The 21,444-nt window shown below is 36.1% G+C and overlaps 1 protein-coding gene across 1 annotated transcript in view; it reads left to right on the top strand.

The window, feature by feature from the left end:
• The window catches only part of nkain2 (sodium/potassium transporting ATPase interacting 2), a 203,796-nt gene that overhangs the window by 70,700 nt on the left and 111,652 nt on the right, over positions 1-21,444 (top strand). Inside the window, exons 2-3 of the mRNA XM_065256221.2 lie at positions 10,125-10,262; positions 15,808-15,888. Of these exons, the coding sequence (XP_065112293.1) occupies positions 10,125-10,262; positions 15,808-15,888 (219 nt within the window). The remainder of the gene's footprint in view (positions 1-10,124; positions 10,263-15,807; positions 15,889-21,444) is intronic.

The raw sequence follows: 21,444 nt of genomic DNA, 5'->3' as shown, positions 1-21,444 counted from the left end.
CTTTCAGTTAAAAATAAATCTGATTCCTGTGAATACAGTCTGAGACAGTCTGCATTGGTGCTACAACGTATTAACAAGTACATTTAGAAAAGCTTTTGGGTAAAATTAACTAGTCAATCAGTGGCTGTGGGTGGGGCTTTATCAGTGTGACGTCACATTAACAAGAGAATCAAAACAACATGACTAATGATGCATAATACAGTAGGTGCCCTTTAAGTGGAAAGCTTTGTGTGTTTATTGTTTTAAATGAAGCTTTTTAAAGGTGAAGTTTGTAATAATATCTGCCATTGCCATCTCTCTGCAAACCTACAGTATGCCAGTGCTAGAGCAAATGTCGCTTTCTTATGACTCTGAAAATACAGTACAGTTGGGAGAGGAAAGCGTATTTTAGAATAAAAAAGTCACACACTTTACCTTTAATGTTATACCATTTAAAAAGATTTTTAATTTCCACGTCATCAAACCAGTTCTCATGTTCACTTAAATGAACATATGTCCACTTTAATTTTACATTTATTCTCTTTGGAAAAGACCTGTGAAAATATTTTTTATTATATATGATGGATGCCACTGTCTTTTTCTTCATTAGAAAAAGAATACTGTGGCAATAATTTTTTTGTATGTGCCCTGTCAATAACACAAAGATTTTATGTTTACATAAAAGAGGGCACTTAAATGTGCGCGTGCACAGAGATACGTCCACACCGCATACATGTTGCTTCAGAGAAGCATGTGCAGGTCGCGGTTTCTGTTTGAGTCATCACAACATTTCGGCCGTATTGTTCCGGTGATAAAAAATGCTCTTTTGGGCCATTTTTGGACGAAAATTTTCGGTGGCTGAATATTCGATGCACATCTATTGAATAGTTTTGTAAACCATTAAACCATATTGAGTTCAACTCTTCTTATTTAAGTTCATGTGTGTTTTCGCTCAAGAAACCAAATAATCCCAAAGTGTCATGTCATTGTGGAAAATGTTAAAACAATACCATGTAAGTCTAGCTCGCGGGGTCCCCCTATACAGTTGGGAAACAGTATTGTCTTCTAATACTGTCGTAAAATCTGTCATGGTTACACCAGGGGATACACGTGCGAAACCCACGAACTCTGCATATATTTCAGCATATTATATGTTAAATTATATGGCATCATTATACAATATACAATACACACTATATGCAATATAATTTCCATGGGTTTAATTTTTTTTCAAACGCAAAAAGATCACGTAGCTCACGTTTACAAGCCAGCGTTATTATAGTAGCCGATTGTCTACTGTTTTACAGAATGGATATGCCAATTCAATTTTCGTGTTGTAAATCAATGTTTGTGTGGTAGGAAATAGCCATATATCGTCAATATTATAATAACAAGCTACCATAAATGAATCTGCAGTTGAAAAAAATCGATTGCATTATAGCCTGAGGCAAGACACTTTCACCAGAAAAATAAATAAACAAACATGATTATCAGCCTGCAGTCAACAGGCTAGTTAGCCTAAAGATTAATTTGTCAGTTTAATAATGTATTATTTACTTGCAAGGATGTAGACCCTACCAAACTTGTACACGCGATTTAGACATAGGCTTATAATAATGATAATAATAATGATTTGCTCCTCTACTAGCATTACTTGATTCATGAAGAGAAATGGAGGACCAGATAGCTTCCGTAACATAGTCAGGCAGACAACAAATTACTTCAATACTTACTAGTCTAACAGCATGACGGCTGAGTAAGCATTGGTCGGGCAGCCCTCCGCCTCCTTTAGCTCACGTCAGCGAGCAAACGCTGTACCAATGTTTATCCTCATATCCTCGACTTTAATTTTGTCACTCTCTTCCTACACTTCTCAGACAAAACCTTTGCCTTCTTGGGGTTTTTTGCTGCTTCAGCGGCCATGATAACAACACACCCGCGTGACAGCACAAACAAATGCTAGTTAGGCTCTCATGTCCGAAATTGTAGTTCTTTTTGTGCTCAGGTTACTACCCGCACCCCGAAGTTCCGTAGTGCCAGTAAAAGCGATACAGACCCATCAGGCTATGGCATACGTGTCATTCAACCTATTGTAAGTCAATGTACCATCACAAGGGTCTTGGAAATATATTATGAAGATTGAAAAACTACTTGGTGTTGCTTTAAATTCTTCATTTCCAAATTTGCTCTAGTTGGTTTATATCCTTATATTCTTATATTCTTTTTTCTCGGTTACTTTCTTTCTTTCTTTCTTTCTTGCTTTCCCTTCTTCCACACAATGTTCCATTCTAATGTTTTATATGCCTTTTTATGATCAATGACTCATGGTTCATATGTTTGTCAGCTTTGATATGATCATGATTTTGCACATGCTTTATTAGTTCACCCACTCCAATGTTTGGACATGAGCATACCCAATGTCCACTGCACAAAGAGGAACAACAGGGGTCCTTGATGGAGTCATTTCTTGTTTTTAGTTTTCAATGATATGTGTGCTTGTATCTCCTTGATTGCTTTCAATTATTTATTCAGTTGGCATTTAAATCATTTTTAAAAGTGTTTCAGAATAGTTTATTTACATAATGGTTTATTCACATAATAGTTTATTCAGATAATGGTTTGTTCTGAATGTTAAGAATTCAACTAAATTAAGAAAAAAAAAGAAAGTAATTACTGGGTTACTTTTAAAGGGGGAAAGTTAGATCAACTTAAAATTGGTACGTTTTTATAATTTAAATATTTCACAAAGTATTTTTTATTTAAACATTTAAGTTAAAATAATAATAATAAGTTGATCTCACAAAGTTCTGTGGTATACATGAATATCAGCTGACGTCACTCACTTGTCTTCCGCCATTTTGAGGACCTAAAGTGGTCGCAAAAGAACTAGAAGCTATGCCTTCAATATGTTGTGAGCATTAAAATCGCTATTTTTACAACACTAAGAAGGCTCGACACAACATGATAATTTGCTCGTGTCTCTACACGTGAACTCGAGCATTGAGAACATTGTTTGTGAACACAGAGTTAACTAAAAAGAAGGTTTTGAACAACTGACTTTGGCTGATTTGGCTTCCGCTCGCCGCCATCTTCCCAGTCAAGATGTATCGATCTGCGAATGCAATGAAAGGAGGGAGGAGAGTAAAGATGGATAGCTCCTAAAGCATAGTTCCATAAAAATGCACGGATAATTCGTTGTTTTGTCGCAAGTGAAAAACAATATTTACCTTCTAGTTGAAATAGGAGCCTCATATGAAATTCAGAAATCGATTATTTACGTCTGGCAGAGATGACGAGCGGACATCATAACAGCCCAAGTCAGTTGTACAAAACCTTAATTTTTAGTAAACTCCGTGTACACAAACAATGTTCTCAGTGCTCGCGTTCATGTGTAGAGATCCAGGTGATACTTCGAGCAAAGTTTCATGTTGTGTCGCGCCTTCTTATGTTGTAAAATAGTGGTAGTTCGGTAGCAGCGGACAGCGGCTGGAAGAACACATCAGGGAATGGGTAGGCATCACACCCTAACCAAGATATTTTTTTATTTAAAGTAGCGTTTCTTTTCATGACAGTCGAGGTGCGACATGTTGTCTTTCATAGCCATTTACTGTATCCGTAATAATCATAGACAGTAAAAGATAAGAAATCCGTAAATCGTAGCAAGGTAGCCAATGCTTGTCAATAGCCTACTGGTACTCGGTAGGTCCTCAAGATGGCGGCATGACGTAAAAAGGTCACATGACTGAAATCCATCTATAGTCACAGAATATTTTGCTTATTTCTCCGTGTCATTGTCACAGATATCTGCATTTTTCTGTGGCCGTACCACAGACTTTCCTTTCCATGTCATTGTCACGGATTGGTTACTCAACTGTTTTGTCCTATTTTCTTACTATTGTCACTTCGGTTTACGGTTAGATTTACATAAAATGACATCCCTACCCTACCCTAACCCAACTCTTACCCTAACGCCAGGCGACAATGGTTTAAAAATCTGACAATATTAAAACATAAATTCGAAAAATAGTATAAACCAACACTTAAAGTGACATACACAAAAACCAAATCTAACCCTAAATCGAAGCGACAATGGTTTGAAAATAGGAAATAGCAGAGTAACCAATCCGTGACAATGACGCGGAAAAGAAAGTCTGTGGTACGGCCACGGAAAAATGCGGAGATCCGTTACAATGACTATACCACTGAACTTTGTGAGATCATGTTGAGCTGTCATTTCTACAGAAATTTTTCAACTGCCATTATTTAGGTTCTCTGGAAGGTTCTTTATAGAACCATACAGCCTGACCAAGAACCTTTAGCCAACAAAAACAGCGTGGACAGATAAACACAAGCTATCTCTAGGCTGATATTGCCACACCCTTCCCCGATCCATAATACCTTTATTATCAAAAGCTCGGGAAGACACACTATTCCCTAAAGCACTGTTAGCTCAGTCATGAAGCAGTTACAAGCACATAAGAAGAAGAAGAAGGATTGATCCGACTCAAGCCTTGCGGAAAAATCAGCCACCACTGAATTTAGCTAATAAACCGCAAGAGCGGGGGGTTAAAGGGAACCCATATACCACAAAACACAACCCAACCTGCACTGCATGCAAGCGCTTTGGAAAATGCAAATACTCCTAATTATTCTACATTATGCTATTCTGTGAAAGATACTGTGTTGACAACACTATTAAAACTCTTATCCACAGTTCTCCTCTATTGGGCTATTGTGGACACCTGGGCTTATTGACAGAATTCCCAAAGCAACAGAGGAGATCAGACACCCTACCATTAACATGCATGTCCACATAGGCTTAAGGGTTTTAATAGAAAGGCTGCTGGCTCTTGTATGAGGCTGGGGCCCTGGATCATCATTAATGTGGCCCCTGGGCCCCCCTTTTATGAACTGTAATGTAAATAGCTTTGCGGGGCAGCTGGGCTCAAAGTGACATATTTACCAAATTTCTTTATACACGAGTAATTAGATCCATAAATATGAGAGAAAAATCCATTAATGGGCCGAACAGCGGATAGAGATTTAATTAGAATAGTTATAAACAACAAAGTGCCTCAAAAGAATCGACCAAACGCTGAAATCTTGGACAGCGAGCGGGCGGTACAGATATTTAGTTATTTCAGAGAAACACTTCAGCCATAAAAACATAACCAAACATTACTACTATATTAAACCGTCATATTACAAGACCCATTGCTCTACAATCTCATTAAATGAGAGCCATGCTAAAATGGACAATTTACACAAATCGTTATTGAATTCTATATTAATGCCGCAAGTTACTACCATTTATTTTTCTGACCCTGTCTCATAATCTAAAGTTTGATTTTTATCATTGATTTCAATCTTATTATTTTTATTTCAATCAATACTACAGAGATCAAGGTTATATTTTCACAGAATATTTTTTACATTATGTAGGATCATTTTAAAAACAAAACACTTTAGCTTGGTTTTCACATGCAGGGTCACATTTCTTTACTAAGGCAGATGCTGTGGTCCAATGCAAATGATTTTAGCCTTTAATTGGAATTGAACCTATGACCTTAGCATCGTTAGCCCACATGCTTCACCAGCTACAAGAACATTGCTTTTGGCCATTAAAATGGTAAACAGTTAGTTCATTAGCCTTACTATAGCCTATTTATGATTGTTTATTGCCATCTACCATGTTACATATCAGAAGCAGTGTTCATTATTATAAAAATATCATTATTCACATGAACTATTTTACCGTGATTAAAAAGGTTTTTAACTTGGTTTCACAACAACCCTTAACCGTGGTAAATTGACAATGCAGGCTAACGGCACGCAAAGCAAAACCCATCACTAAATAGATGCTGAGGTCCATGCAAACGTTTCTCCTAATGATATTTTCCCTTTCTTATGTGCACATAATGTCTTCTTATGATTATTACTTGGCAGGAGAAACATCCATTAGGGATTGGCCGCTGTGGCACACGAACACACACACACTATCTCCTTTTCAGTCGCTGATTGAGATTAAACTTTATTCTCCCGTTGGCGAAGCCAAATCTCATTCTCTAAACCTTTTGCTTTCCCTCTTGGCTGCTTAGCCCGTCTCTCTCGCTCCCTCAATCTCGGTTTCTCGACACCCGTTCCCCATTTATATAAGTCTAGCGGCGCGAGGGGACACGAGCCGCCTTTAATCAGGAAGACAAAAGCTAATCAATCAGCTGGGGCAGGTTGAATAGAGAGCTTCACGGCGCATTCAGACGGGTTGTAGCGTTCCCAGCGTTTCCACTACAGAGCATTAAGTACAGAATGAGCTCAGACTAATGAAGGAAGCTCCCGTGCCGCTCCGCATCTTGGCCTGCCTCCATTGTCCGTCGGTAATTCAATTCCATCTGCTGCTACCGTTAGTGATTTTAATGACGCTCTGCAGAGATGAGACGGCAAAAATAACCAAGAGACCGCAGAATTGAATGTGTAATTAAACTATGACACACAAGCAGGGGTTTCGAGGTATTTAAAGAGTACATTTAAACTGTTAATGTGCGTATGAACGACAGCTATGTGAATTTAAACTGCAGTCTAATTGACTATATTAAGCTTGCAAATGTGCAGATCATATTAGACCCTGCAACAGTGGGTACAAATGCTTGTTTTGTACGTTGAGTTGGTATAACCAAATGTTTCTGACAGAACCAACTGTTGGGTTGTAACCTAAACCTGGATTTAGCCCAGCATTTGGGTTAAAACAACACAGCACAGGTTTATTATTGGTAACCTAGCAGTTGGTTGTGTATAATATTTACACAACCGTGGGTTAAACCAACACAATATTTCTTGCGTGTATCAAGCACACGTGTTCCAGCGACTCGTCACAAAGCACAATTTTGTTTTTCAACTGACACCATACTAATAAAAAAATTGGGTTGTTTTAACCCATGGTTGGGTAAATATTAGACAGATTCAACTGTTAGGTTATGATACTGCATTCGGTACACATGGTATCGAAACATACGTACAGTATTCAGTATATCAAATAAGTTAAACTAAAAAAGTAACTTGCATAACTGAAATATTAATGTGTACATTTAAAAAGTAAAGAGTTACTTTACTTGGTACTTTAGAAAAGTAATATTACTACATAATGCACGTTACTTTTAATGCGTTACCCCCAACACTGATGGTTACACGCCTAACAAATACTTTGGACGTGAATGGGAAACGTCAACTGTGTACTTATCAAAGTATCTTATTTGGTGTTTAACAAAATAAAGAAACTCATACACTGCAAAAAAAAATCAAGAAAAAAAATTATTAGTATTTTTGTCTTGTTTTAAGTAAAAATATCTAAAAATTCTTAAATTTAGATGCTTTTTCTTGATGAGCAAAACGACCCAAGAAAATAAGTCTAGTTTCTAGACGAAAAATATCAAATTTAAGTGATTTTGTGCATAAAACAAGCAAAAAATCTGCCAATAGGGTAAGCAAAAAAATTTGAAAATTTTCTTAAACACTAAATTCAACAAAAAAAATTTTGCTTGTTTTATGCACAAAATCACTTAAATTTCATATTTTTGGTCTAAAACCTAGACTTAATTTAAGCATCTTAATTTAAGAATTTTTAGATATTTTTTTTAAAACAAGACAAAAATACTAAGAACATTTTTTCTTGAAAATCATGTTTTGCAGTGTACAGTGTGAGTAAATAATGACAGAATTTTTATTTCCGGGTGAACACTGCAAAAATGACTTTTTTTCAATAAAATACCTAAAAATTCTTAAATTAAGATGTATTTTCTTGATGAGTAAAATGACCTAGGAAAATAAGTCTAGTTTTTAGACAAAAAAATATAAAATTTAAGCAAATTTGTGCTTAAAACAAGCAAAACAATCTGCCAATGGAATAAGAATTAAGTGAATTAAGTGTTTATGAAAAAGTTAACTTGTTTCAAGAAAAAAAAATTCCATTGGCAGATTTTTTTGCTTGTTTTAAGCACTAATTTACTTAAAGTTTATATTTTTTGTCTAAAAACTAGACTTATTTTTCTATGTCATTTTGCTCATCAAGAAAATACATCTTAATTTAAGAATTTTTAGATATTTTTACTGAAAACAAGACAAAAATACTAAGTTAGATAAGTCATTTTTGCAGTGAACTATCCCTTTAATTAATTAAAAATAATAAATAAGACAGAGAAATGTTTCATAAAGACATTCCCATATTATAAAGTGCATTAGTGTTTAAAGCAAACATGCTCGCCAGATGTATGCTGACATAAACTCAAACAAAACGCCCAGACAAAAGAAGGCCCGCCCCTTGGGGAGATATGTTGGTTAAGGGTCACAAGCTGGTCATCGCTGGGCAGAACTGGACATGAGCCACAGATTAATAGACTCTGAAGCATTGTCTGGTGATAATAAATTTCCAGCATGACCCATCAATAACACCGAGGTTATTACCTGGCATTGTTTTCTCAGCCGAACTGTGAATATAGCAATCTCAGCCTGCATCTCAAGCCATTTGATATTCATGCCTCTTATTGAATCCTCTGAAGCATCTATTGATGTTCCCTTGAGTAGATGCTTGTTAAATGACGCTTTTGAGGTCTCGATAACGTTCATGTGCTCAGCGCTTGGTTTTAACCTTCGTGCACTTTACATTTATGCATTTGGCAGATGCTTTTATCCGAAGTGATTTACAGTCCATTCACGGTATACATTACAGCCGTGCCGTATACAGTATGTGTTTCTTGGGATTCAAACCCATGACCTATACGCTGCTAACACAATGCATCACCAACTACTTGGCTAGCCTCTTTTATATCACAGGGCAAAACGATTGATTCAACCGCCGCCTGTTTTTGTTTCATTTCCAGGAAAGACCTTGAGGGTTGAGGTTGTTAAATGCTGGTGAATACAGCTGGAAGTACGGATGCCATTAGCATTAGCTTCATGAGGCTGACAGTTTGTAGCTCCTATGGGGATAAAATGGTGCCCCCCCATCTTGCTCTGCTTTAAAAGTACCATGGCTTGTGGTATTGACACGAGTGTCATGTCCAATCACTGTTTGTGGCTGGAGCACGCAGAGCTGCGAGGCCGGACTTGCCAGCTTTAATTTCCAAGTCATCTCTTGTTCGACACCAGAGAGCCCAACGCCTCTAATTAATCGCCTGTATGACAGGGGTTTTCCTCTGGCTGCCCGCTAGATGTGTGCAACTTTACATGCATCCTGACAGACCGCCGTCTCACCCTGCCTTTAAAATAACATCCTTAATGTTTTCATAGGGTGAAACAATAAAGTGTTTGTATAGGCAAGAAATGAAGATTAACTTTATACAAGCCTTATGCAAATAAATGCTCATACATTGTTGAATAAAATGGTCCCTAGCTAAAGTTTGTGAATTGGGGGAAAAATTCAAGGCATTGGGAAGTTTTTGAAAATATACATACATAGATACAGGTCATTGAAAGTGCTTGAATCTATTTTATCCAAGCAGTTTTCTGGGGGAAAAAATCCATATTTTTCCCTGTGTAGTGTAGGATAATATCATAAAAATTTCACATATGAAAACGTCTGGGGTTACGTATGTAACTGTTGTTCCCTGAGAAGGGAACGAGACGCTGCATCTCCCTTGCCATACTTCCTGCGTCCCTGTAACGCCGTCTTTGGCAATATTTTAGATATCAATATACTTCCTGGTTCTTGCGTCACCCTGTCTTTTTCAAGCCTCACTATTGGTTAAATTTGATATACATTCAGACGCACTTGGAGGCATCCCTAAAGTGTCACTGAAGTGACGCAGCGCGAGTTCCCTCAAAAGGGAACCTTAACAATGTATCTTAAAAGGTAACACGGTGTAAACTTGCTCTCACTTGAAATGTGTCCCCCCCCCCCCATTTAGTTCTTGAATTTGAGGGTATTGGATCTGGAAAGTCCTTGAAAGGTCATTTGGTATATATTGATAGGTATATATTGATAGCAAATGTAAACATATCTGTACCTAAATGGTGCATATTAGGACCTTTTTTAAGGCTACTGCCCCAGTGATAGCGAGAAATCATATTTTATTTTTCGTGTATGCCAGTGTTGTGTTGTCATTTCTTCCTTCGGATTGAAAAGCTATATCCTTTTCTTTGTGTTTCATCTTTAGATCAGCATCTTGGAACGACAGATATTTGATTTCCTCGGATATCAGTGGGCTCCAATACTCACAAACTTCATCCACATCATTACAGTGATCCTCGGCCTCTTTGGGACGGTACAGTTCAGACCACGATATGTGACCGGGGTGAGTTTCAACATTTTCATGTTAGATATTCAGCAGGTTACACATTGATTTTTCCACACTGGCTTATTTTGTCAGTTTACTCAATCATTTTAGTCAGCAAATTTCCATAATTTTGCACATTATTGAAAAATGATTTCATTATTTGAATCATTAAGACCGGAAATATGTATTAAAACATATAGGATTTAGTAAACATAAATAAAATATGTGTTCATTAGGTTTAAAAACCTTGTTACAAGCTAACTAAATCTTTTGAATAAGTCCACATATCAGTGAGATGCAAGTTTTAACTAATATATGTGACCTATATGTGACCCTGGACCACAAAACCAGTCATAAGAAGCATGGGTATATTTTTAGCAATCAGTGTTGGGTGTAACTAGTTACTAAATAATTAGTTACTGTAATTTAATAACTTTTTCCTTGAAAAAGAAAAGTAAGGGATTACTCTTTTTACCAGTAATTTATTTACAGTTAATTGTGATGTAATTGAAGTAAATACTGTGTATGGACTGTAAAACAATTTAATAATTATATATAATACAAAAGTGGATTTAACAGCAAAATTTAATGTCTAATGTTAAAATGCATGTTTTTTATGTATCCTTCTCACTTTAAATACTTTGTGAGTTAATAGGAATAATGGTAACACTTAAGTGTACTTTCCAATTCTCATTATTAACTAGTTGCTTACTAGAATTAATGTCACTGAGATATTGGCTGTTTATTAGTACTAAATAGCACATATTAATGCCTGACTCTGCAAAACCTTATTCACCATCCATAGTTATACCTATCCATACCAATACTTAAACATGACAACTACATTACTAAGTATTAATAAGCAGTAATTAACTCTTTCCCTACCAGCGTGTTTAAAAAAAGTTGCCAGCCAGCATTTTTCTTGATTTTCACAAAAGTTTAATGCCTTCCAGAAAATTTTTTTCTTTAAATATATAAACATACAATATATAAAATGAAAGAACCGTCCCTCCCTCTTTAAACAAACAAAAAAAAAATTCATGCTAAATGCATTAGTTCTCTTTTTATCACTTCTCAAATATGGGTAGGTTTTTTCAAAAACACAAAATTTTGAGCAAAAAGCTGAGATAATTACATTTTTGTGAAGGACTTTTGATAGAGATCCGATTCAGAGCGATGATACATGATGAAACATACATGGACATACAGCAGTTTGCCCTAGGGTGATACTTCCGGGTTGCGGAATGAATGCCACCTGGTGGATCATATCGTTACTACGGATTGCCGGAAAAACTTGTCATTGGTAGAGAAGCATTTTCTCTTAATTGACGAGTTAACTTGTCACTGGTGGGGAAAGAGTTAAGACTATATTAAGGCAAAAGTAGTTTTGGACCTTAAAAATTTTGACCAGAATAATTTATGTACTTTTATATGATTTATTCAAGCTGTTTCAAGCCTATCTTTGTATCATTTACTAAATAGGATTAATAAAATCAGAAATTAAATACTTTTTGGAGGGAGTTATTTATACAGTAATCCAATAACATAATTGATGATGTAATTAGTAACTAGTAATTAATTACTTTTTTGAGTAACTTACCAAACACTGGCAGCAATAGCCAACAATACTGTGGCCAGTTCATACATTTAAAATGAAGATCCACTTTTAGCATCAAGTGTTCAGTGAGTGAACTTTAGATGGAAAAAAATGTATATTTTTAAACCAAAGACAAAAATGGCACTTTATTGCTGTATGATATTTCTATATTTCCCAAACCCTGTCCCACTTTAAAATACATGTTCTCACTCCCCCCATTTCTAGCCCCATTTGTGCCACATTGAAATAAAAAACGCTCAATTTTTCAGTGCGTTGGCAGTGGCCAGCAAGAGAAAAGTAGTCTTCTACAGAGATAAATTGCTGATATTCGAACATTACTCTTGCTTATATCCGTTTTGGGGATGCCGTCAGGGCAGATAAATTTTTATTCTAATTCAACTTGGCACATACCAGTGGTTGGCAAAGGACCAAATGAGGTTCCACTACATGCCCACATCTTATGTATCTAATGTCCTGACATCATGTCAAATTACAAAATGGCAAAATTCCTTATGTCCTTAAACCTCAGTGGACTAGTGCTCTCAACTTGCAGTTCTCGGCTAACTTTTCAAAAATACCTTCATAACATCCTCCTCATGGATCAAATCAGAATATGTATTAAGGATATTAAGGTGGATTATAAACCTCAATTGAAAGCAATGGTTTCATCAGTTCTTTTTCCACCCCCTTGTGGAGAAGTCCACTCTGTTATACAAGCAGGAGATATGTCAACCACGCTTTAGTAAGAAGACAAGCGTGATGTGTTGATCTTTGGCCCCAGCCTGAGGCACAAATATAAAAATGCATATCTGTAAATAAGAAACAGCTACCACGCAGCCGTTCAAGGTCAGGGTAAATGAATGGTTACAATGATGTCCAGCGTAGTCTGTAAATTATTTCTACTGAGCTACAGGTACCGCGGCAAATCATTCTATATTTATAAAGTAAGAAGTCACATATTGGTTTTGCATTTCCCTTTTGATAATATCATGTACTTTTTTGTATTGTTCACATGACATACTGTGCAAAAGTCTTAGGCCGCCATGCTACCATTAGATTTGGTGTCTTTGCAATTGTATAGTGATCATATATAATTATTTCTCAAGTCTCTTTGATAAAATAAAACCTGAAAATACAGGAAATGTGTATGTAGTATTAAAAACAGTATAAATGTATGAGCTGAAGTGTCAAGTATTTAGGTAAACTCCCCTTCCACTTGAAAAGCAGGCAGCTGCAGGATCTCTTAAACCTAAATAAAATTAAATCCTAATTTCTAATTCTAAACGAATGACTTCAGGACTTCAGTCTCCTCAAAAAAGCTCAAGATATGTTTAGTGCCAAGAGAGGTCACACTAAACACTGAATGATGAAAAATAAATATGGATGGACATTAAAACTTTGCTAAAACAACAAAGCTGTTGATGGTGGCCTAAGACTTTTGCACAGTACTGTATATTTTAAATGTTTTAAAAGACTTCAACTCCTAGGGAGTCAGCTGAAATTGGCTTAACTTAGATCTCTCTTCTATACTCTGCTCACTAGCCTACGGTTTAATTTTGCCGCTGTACTATCCTATATTTGTTGTCAGCTGTTTTTTTTCTGCTTTTTTAATGTAAAGCTGATACAATTAATCTTTTGTAAAAAGCGCTATGTAAATAAAATTTAATTGAATATTCCATCATGTAAGCAAAGTCAACAGTGATTACAAGCTGTTTGGTTTTGTTCATTTTATTTATTTGTTTAACCTCTTGAGCTCTGGCCACACCCTAGGACCCACCGGTGGGTCTGCGGGGAGGTCATAAAATTATTTTGTGAAAATCTATAAACTGTAAAGCACAAAACTAGTCATATATGGTATTTTTTGAAAGAGTAGAACCTCTGCTTTATTGCAAGTCCCATGATATTTGCTTTAATTTTACATAAAAGAAAATAATAAGGTCTAAATTCATTCTTTCACAACCACCCCCCTTGCGAAAATCATATGAATAATGTTCATATTTCATATTTATAGCACACAAACTCACCAAACATATACAAATCACACATCAAATGAAAGCTCTCACTCTCAGGAATGTCACTGCACTTTATTTCACCGATCTTATACATTACAGTGACATAACCAATAATAATTTTCAAAAGAATCACGAAAACTGAAATGTCTTATGTAAACAAGCAAACATATGCATCATATTTCTGCGAGTCTAACGCCTCCTTTCGATTAAAGCTAAATAACTTTTGCTTTGAAGATGCTATCAACACAATTCTTTTTTCTTCTGTTTATTGCCACCTAGTGGAATCAAAAGAGAGTGTCTAAAGCGACAAAGACCAAACATGTCCTAAATTACAGATTTTTTAAAAAAAACTTAATTAAAAAAATAATAAAAATCTGAGTTTTTGTCAGTGTTTATCACAGTATTGTAAACAAATAAAATAAAAAATATGCAATATTTTACCCATGTTTTAAAATTCAGAGAGTTTTCTGTCAAATGAGACCATTTGTATCAATTTATTCCAAATTATGCGAGTAGGGCCCTCTATTAAATTCTGGTATGCCTAATTCTGTAAAAAATTCAAAATATGATGCAGAGCTGAAGAGGTTAATTTATATTTGGGCTATGGTTCTATACAATTTTCACTGACAACCAAAATTTTGCCTTGTTTTAGCCTAAAGACATCTGGGCTATGTTTGGAATTTTTTTAAATGCAAAATTGCTTGCTTGCTAATAATAAAACAAAGAAATGAGGGTGTAAAATAAACAATAAATGGAAGTGGGGTTAAACTTTGCAAACCTAAGAAAATAAAAAAAATATATCAAGAGGACTTGGTTATAAAATTGAATTTAAAACAATCCAACACAAAGGAAATGGTAAAGTTATGCACTCTTAGAAAAAAAAGTTACAAAAGTTGTCACTGGGACGGTACATTACTTCTTAAAAAGGTCCTAATATGTAAAATTTAGGTACAGATATGTGCACTGCAAAAAATGATTTTCAAGAAAAAAAAATCTTAGTATTTTTGTCTTGTTTTCAGGAAAAATATTTTATTTATTTATTTAACCTTTATTTAACCAGATAATATCTAAAAATTCTTAAATTAAGATCATTTTTCTTGATGAGCAAAACGACCCAAGTAAATAAGTCTTGTTTCTAGACCAAAAATATCAAATTTAAGTGATTTTGTGCATAAAACAAGCAAAAATGGGGTAAGCTAATTTTCTTGACTTTTTCTTGAATTTAGTGTTTAAGAAAAATGTTCAAGATTGTTTGGCTTATCCCATTGGCAGATTTTTTTGCTTGTTTTAAGTAGGGAAGTTTGAAAAAATGGGATCAGGAAAAACAGCACCTTTAAAAAAATGTTAACTAAATCTAAAGGTTATTTTTTTATAGTGGAATATGATTTTGTTTGGAAAAACCCCAACACTGAGACAAGTTTTCATGCGTAGGCTACCGGTTATATATTTTAATCAGTATAAACCTTCTATCATCCAGTACTGCTTATGAACGAATACAACAACCTCATCTTTTAACAAATTTGTTAATCTTAATGTCGGCTTGTTGCATTTCCCAATGGTCCAGAACACAACGAGACCTGCATTTATGAGACCACCACAATTTACTTAAATATCCCCTGCGTCGGTTGCGGGTTTGGCTGAAAATTCGTCTCATTCTTTTTTAATCGCATCCCGCTGTTTCCATGAACATTAGCTCATGAAGCAGGGTGCGAGCCACCTTCACAAACTCCCACACAGGGTTTTATGATTTGAAATATGGCATCTCCCAGCTCCGCTCCTTTGGCAGATTCCTGATCTCTGGAGACAGAATGTTTAAAGAAACACATTGGTGAATTAATTATGGAGAAAATCTCCCACTTGCGCTTTAGCGGGCCAATAAATCACACATATGCAAATGTTGGGTCCGAGGGTTGCGCCGGCTCTTTAAAACATCCGCTTCTTGTCTCCTCTACAGTATGCAGTGTGGTTGGTGCTGTGGATCGCCTGGAACGTCTTTATCATCTGCTTCTATCTGGAAGTGGGTGACCTTTCAAAGGTAATGCTTGATTTTGTACTTGCTTTGCTGTGCATAAATCTTCAGCTTGGGTGTCAGTGTCACTTTTTTAATGAACATGTCATTAGTAATGAGATCAGGAAAGATGTTCTTTTGTTAGAGAAGTCACAGATGGGTGTAAAATGTCATCCATACAGTAGCAGTGCTTGGATGGAGAAATTTACGCTGTTGTGGCCTCACAGTGGTTCTGTTGGTGTTTGGGTATCACTTGTGTCTTTGTGTCTTACCGGATTAGCGATTTGATACTGAATGTCAAATATTTTAAGGCTGTTATGGGCATCACGCAGCTTGTTGAGAAAAGTTGTGCTATTGCGTTTCTATGCAATCTGACCTACAGTTTTATCAGGTGGAACACAACACGAAAAAAAGTCGAAAAATCCTAGGAACCGGTGATTTCATTTTTTTATCCCTTTTACCAAACAACCATCCAGAACAAATTGCAATTGTTTAGCAAAGCCCGGACAAACATCCACAACATCTTAGCACAGATTTAGTTTAAGCAGTAGTCTGTAAAATCTATTTTTTTAATGTTTATGTAGATATGTAAAGATTTTTTTGGCTGTATATCCACTGCCTGTCTTTTTTATGTATGATAATAATATTTTAATAGTCAATCTTCTGCTGGTGTAAAAAAAGAAGTAAATATTTAATAAAAATGTCAAATATTGTACCCAATTAAATGGCAAACCAGCCATGAAATGTAATTACCAGATTCATGAAGCACTGTATATGTGTTACATTTTTATCTTCAAAGTGCTTTTAAATCCACATTAGCAAATAAGGCACATTTTATTTAAATGTATATACACTCACCTAAAGGATTATTAGGAACACATGTTCAATTTCTCATTAATGCAATTATCTAATCAACCAATCACATGGCAGTTGCTTCGATGCATTTAGGGGTGTGGTCCTGGTCAAGACAATCTCCTGAACTCCAAACTAAATGTCAGAATGGGAAAGAAAGGTGATTTAAGCAGATTTGAGCATTGCATGGTTGTTGGTGCCAGACGGGCGGTCTGAGTATTTCACAATCTGCTCAGTTACTGGGATTCAAGCTAATAGAAGAGCAACTTTGACTGAAATAACCACTCGTTACAACCGAGGTATGCAGCAAAGCATTTGAGAAGCCACAACACGCACAATCTTGAGGCGGATGGGCTACAACGGCAGAAGACCCCACCGGGTACCACTCATCTCCACTACAAATAGGAAAAAGAGGCTACAATTTGCACGACCTCACCAAAATTGGGCAGTTGAAGACTGGAAAAATGTTGCCTGGTCTGATCAGTCTCGATTTCTGATGAGACATTCAGATGGTTGAGTCAGAATTTGGCGTAAACAGAATCCATGGATCCATCATGCTTTGTTACCACAGTGCAGGCTGGTGGTGTAATGGTGTGGAGGATGTTATCTTGGCACACTTTAGGCCACTTAGTGCCAATTGAGCATTGTTTAAATGCCACGGCCTACCTGAGCATTGTTTCTGACCATGTCCATCCCTTTATGATCACCATGTACCCATCCTCTGATGGCTACTTCCAGCAGGATAATGCACCATGTCACAAAGCTTGAATCATTTCAAATTGGTAACTCCTTGTTTAAATTATATTAAGCCTTAAAGTTTTGCATAATTTAGGGTGTGGCCACTTGAGTGACATGTGAGTGGTTTCAGCAACCAGGTACAGTACCTCAGCTGCACCAACGTCCTGCCAATTTGTCCATTTTCAATTATCCACAATTAGTGATGCGGGGTGACGTGCTGCCAAGCTGACGACAGCAGGCCCCGCCAACTATTGGCTTTACAAAACCTCTTCACAAACCTATGGGTGACGTCATGAACACTACGTCCATATTTTACAATCTATGGTCAAACATAAACCTGTTCACTGTGTATATAAACCTGTTCAATGGCTGGATTTGTACCTTTTTGAGTGTAATATGGGGAGTGTTTTTATAACTTTATACTAAGATTGTCATGAATTCCAGCTTTTATAATCGGGTCAGTTTTGAAAATTTAGTGACTTCCATATACAGTAACTTGAGTTGATATGGAAATCATTACAAGATAAAGTATTTGCCAGATATTGTTGTCTCTCTATATATCAATAACCATGTAGAAGAGTCAGAATCAACACCATTGTTTCTTATAAGGTGGACAAACAAAGTAGAGTATCACCGATGATAAAAACACACTATGGCAGAAGCCAATATCTGCACTCCATTTCTTTGGCAGAGACCTTTAATGGAGATTGATTCTTTAATCTTTAAATCACCTAGAAATGTCTGGCAGTCACTTTGGTCTTCTGGTTGATGTGTCATTAATGTGCAATCCTATCAAGAATCTCAGGTGACAGACTGATTATTTCACTGGTCTGTTAGTGCTGCGCTATAAGTATGATGTCAAAAGTATGAGACCGATCACCTGATTCAGCTATTGTTGCTCTGTTATAGACCGTTTCGGCAGTAACAACATTAACAAAGGCTTTCGTGGAACAAACGTAACTTCTGGTAAACTCCGCTAAGAATCAAAGTCCTTTTAAACTATTTTTTTATATATAAAAGAGGAAAATAAACAACAAGTCGATAACCTTGGTTCAGATTTCATAGCTAAATCATATAAAAACAACACTGAGCTAACATTGATGTTTAAAATGTGTACTATAATGTATACAATGTTTACTACAAACCGGCTGCCAAACCTCCCTTCACTTAGTGGTGATAGATGATCGCTGTCTCCCCCTGTCTTTAGAAAACCAAAACATTTGTTATTTTTGACAAGGTATTTGTCCCAGAGTTCAGTTTAGCAACTAGTCAGGCCATTAAACAAACAGAAACCGGAAGTAAAGTTCCGACCGGACGCATAACTGCGACAACGCACATATAAAATTTTTTTTTTCATTAAATTAAAGTTTTTATCAGTATTATTTTACATAGTCATTATTACCTTCATCTGGTAAATTTTGTAGTGTAATGGTCACATGACATGCAGATGTAACAAATAAAATATAGCTTTTGTTAGTAAACATGCATGATTTAATTGTTAGTAATTAATGTTTTTCATTAAAGGATTAGTCAATTTTCTTTAAAAAAATCATATAATTTACTCACCACCATGTCATCCAAAATGTTGATGTCTTTCTTTGTTCAGTCAAGAAGAAATTGTTTTATTTTTTTTTATTTTTTGAGGAAAACATTTCAGGATTTTTCTCATTTTAAGGGACTTTAATGGACCCCAACACTTAACAGTTTTAATGCAGTTTAAAATTGCAGTTTCAAAGGACTCTAAACGATCCCAAACGAGGCATAAGGGTCTTATCTAGTGAACAATTGTCATTTTTTGCAAGAAAAATAAAAATATGCACTTTAATTTAAACCACAAGTTCTTGTCTTTCTTTCCTGTTACGTGCCAGCACGACCTCACGAGGTCACAGATGACGTATGCGAAACTATGCCCCAGTGTTTACAAGTGTGGAGAAAGAGGACCGCTCCGACGATTGCCAAAAATGACAATTGTTTTGCTAAATTAGACCCTTATGCCTCGTTTGTGATCGTTTAGAGTCCTTTGAAATTGTAATTTTAAAATGCATTCAAACTGTTAAGTGTTGGGGTCCATTAAAGTCCATTAAAATAAGAAAAATCCTGGAATGTTTTCCTCAAAAAAATAAATTTCTTCTCGACTGAACAATGAAAGACATCAACATTTTGGATGACATGGTGGTGAGTAAATTATCTGGACTTTTTTTTAAGAAAATGGACTAATCCTTTAACCAACTAACCCCCTGCAATTCCCTCGCAAACCACTTGGGGCATCACTTCTTCCATGGCATCACTTTGAAGCATCTTTACTTTTAAGAGTATCTTATGTCCCTTCCAATTATATACAGTACATTACATTTGAATTTATATTGCTCCGATCTTTTGTTATCCTCTGATTTTTCCGAAAAAAACTGATGTGCTGCACTGCCACCCTAAAAGCACAGTGAAGATGATCCTTTGGAGCGTCTGAGCTTTTGGTTGTGTGTAGTTGGTCCACTGGATTGGCAGTCCTGCTGCGTTTCTTCAGCTCTTCGTCAGAGGGGTTGGCAACCTGTCACAGCTACAGCTTTGTGGCAGAAATTGAGAGCCTCTAGAAACCTCCGGAGAGGCTCTTCGTGGGTTCTCATTGCCGAATCGTCGCCTTCTCAGTTTTTTAACTAGAGAATTCACACAGCTTCTCTTCCCACAAGGGATGTTGTCAGTCATTGTCAGCTGGAGAAGAAAGTCACTCGGATATCTTTGATGTCTCCGCGGTCGGTCTTGAAATGGAGTGAGCTAAAACAAATCGAGTCGCAGTTCTGAGGCGCAGGATTCACTCCTCCGGCCGTTCCTAGACGTTACTTTAATTAGTGAGAGAAGTTATAGGGTATTAGTTAGTGTAATTTATTACCATGTGACGCTGCGGCTCATGATTTATTAATGTGGGTGTAATGTGTTTAACCAGGAGAGAAACTGTCGAGACCCACATAGGCAATTAGATTTGGATCACAAATGAAGACAAATACAAGGGACAAATCCCAGTCTATATTTAGTTTTAAGTCAAACAGGACTCGATACAAATTAAGAGTCACTCTATTACTTCAATGACAATTACTATGCCAGCAGTAAGGTAAGATGCAACATGGCATTACAAATCTAATTGATGTTCAGTTTGCAGCAATAGACAAAAGCATCTTTCTCCATAACATACTGTAACTAAGTTTTGGTCGTGACTGTGATCATGTGTTATATGCCAAAAATCCTGTGAACATGCAGAAGGTTATTGTTTGTTACACATCGCTGTATCTCCACATGTGCGTGTTTGGAATGGGATTTGGCAGGATGGTGGCACTGAGCACAAGTGACACCAGAGAGACCGAAAAGGTGGCCAAAATAAATATCACAGCAGACGTCATCCCGTCCACTTGTTTATAAGCAAACATAGACAGTCTGGCGAGGACGAGAGTTATCCGCTGCACCTCCTAAAAAGCTCCTATCTTTGAAGGTAGAATGCACGCTTTCAGTGCCGTTTAAGACCTAGTCTGAGCTGTCTGCATCCATATTGGCTATTTAAGGAAATAATACACACAAAAATGAAAATTCTCTCATAATATACTCACCTGCATGCTGTACCACGCTGACTATTTTATTTTCAGTTGAACATAAGCAGACACTTTAAAAGTGTGACATATGAATATATTTGTTAAACAAAACAGGGTTTTTCTTTTTGGATGCAGTGTTCATTTAAAGTGGTCTGTGCAATAATAAACAGTTTCTTCTTAATTAGTACATTTTCTTCTTGTAGAGTAAAAATACATAAACATCCCTAAAACATCACATTTCCCCAAGAAGCAAAATTGCATATATTAAGACTTGTTTATTTAGAGAATAAATGTGTATCTGGAATAAAAAAAATTACCCCATTGCTCAATTTGGTGAGATTTAAAACAAGAAAATTAAATTTACGATGATTTATGGAAAATAACCAAATTAAGTTTTATTATCAGAGAACAGCCAAAC

Source organism: Paramisgurnus dabryanus, chromosome 12, assembly GCF_030506205.2.
Source record: "Paramisgurnus dabryanus chromosome 12, PD_genome_1.1, whole genome shotgun sequence".
NCBI classification, from domain to species: Eukaryota; Metazoa; Chordata; class Actinopteri; order Cypriniformes; family Cobitidae; genus Paramisgurnus; species Paramisgurnus dabryanus.
The sequence above is the reverse complement of the archived record's forward strand: the minus strand, read 5'-3'. Positions and strand labels throughout refer to the sequence as shown.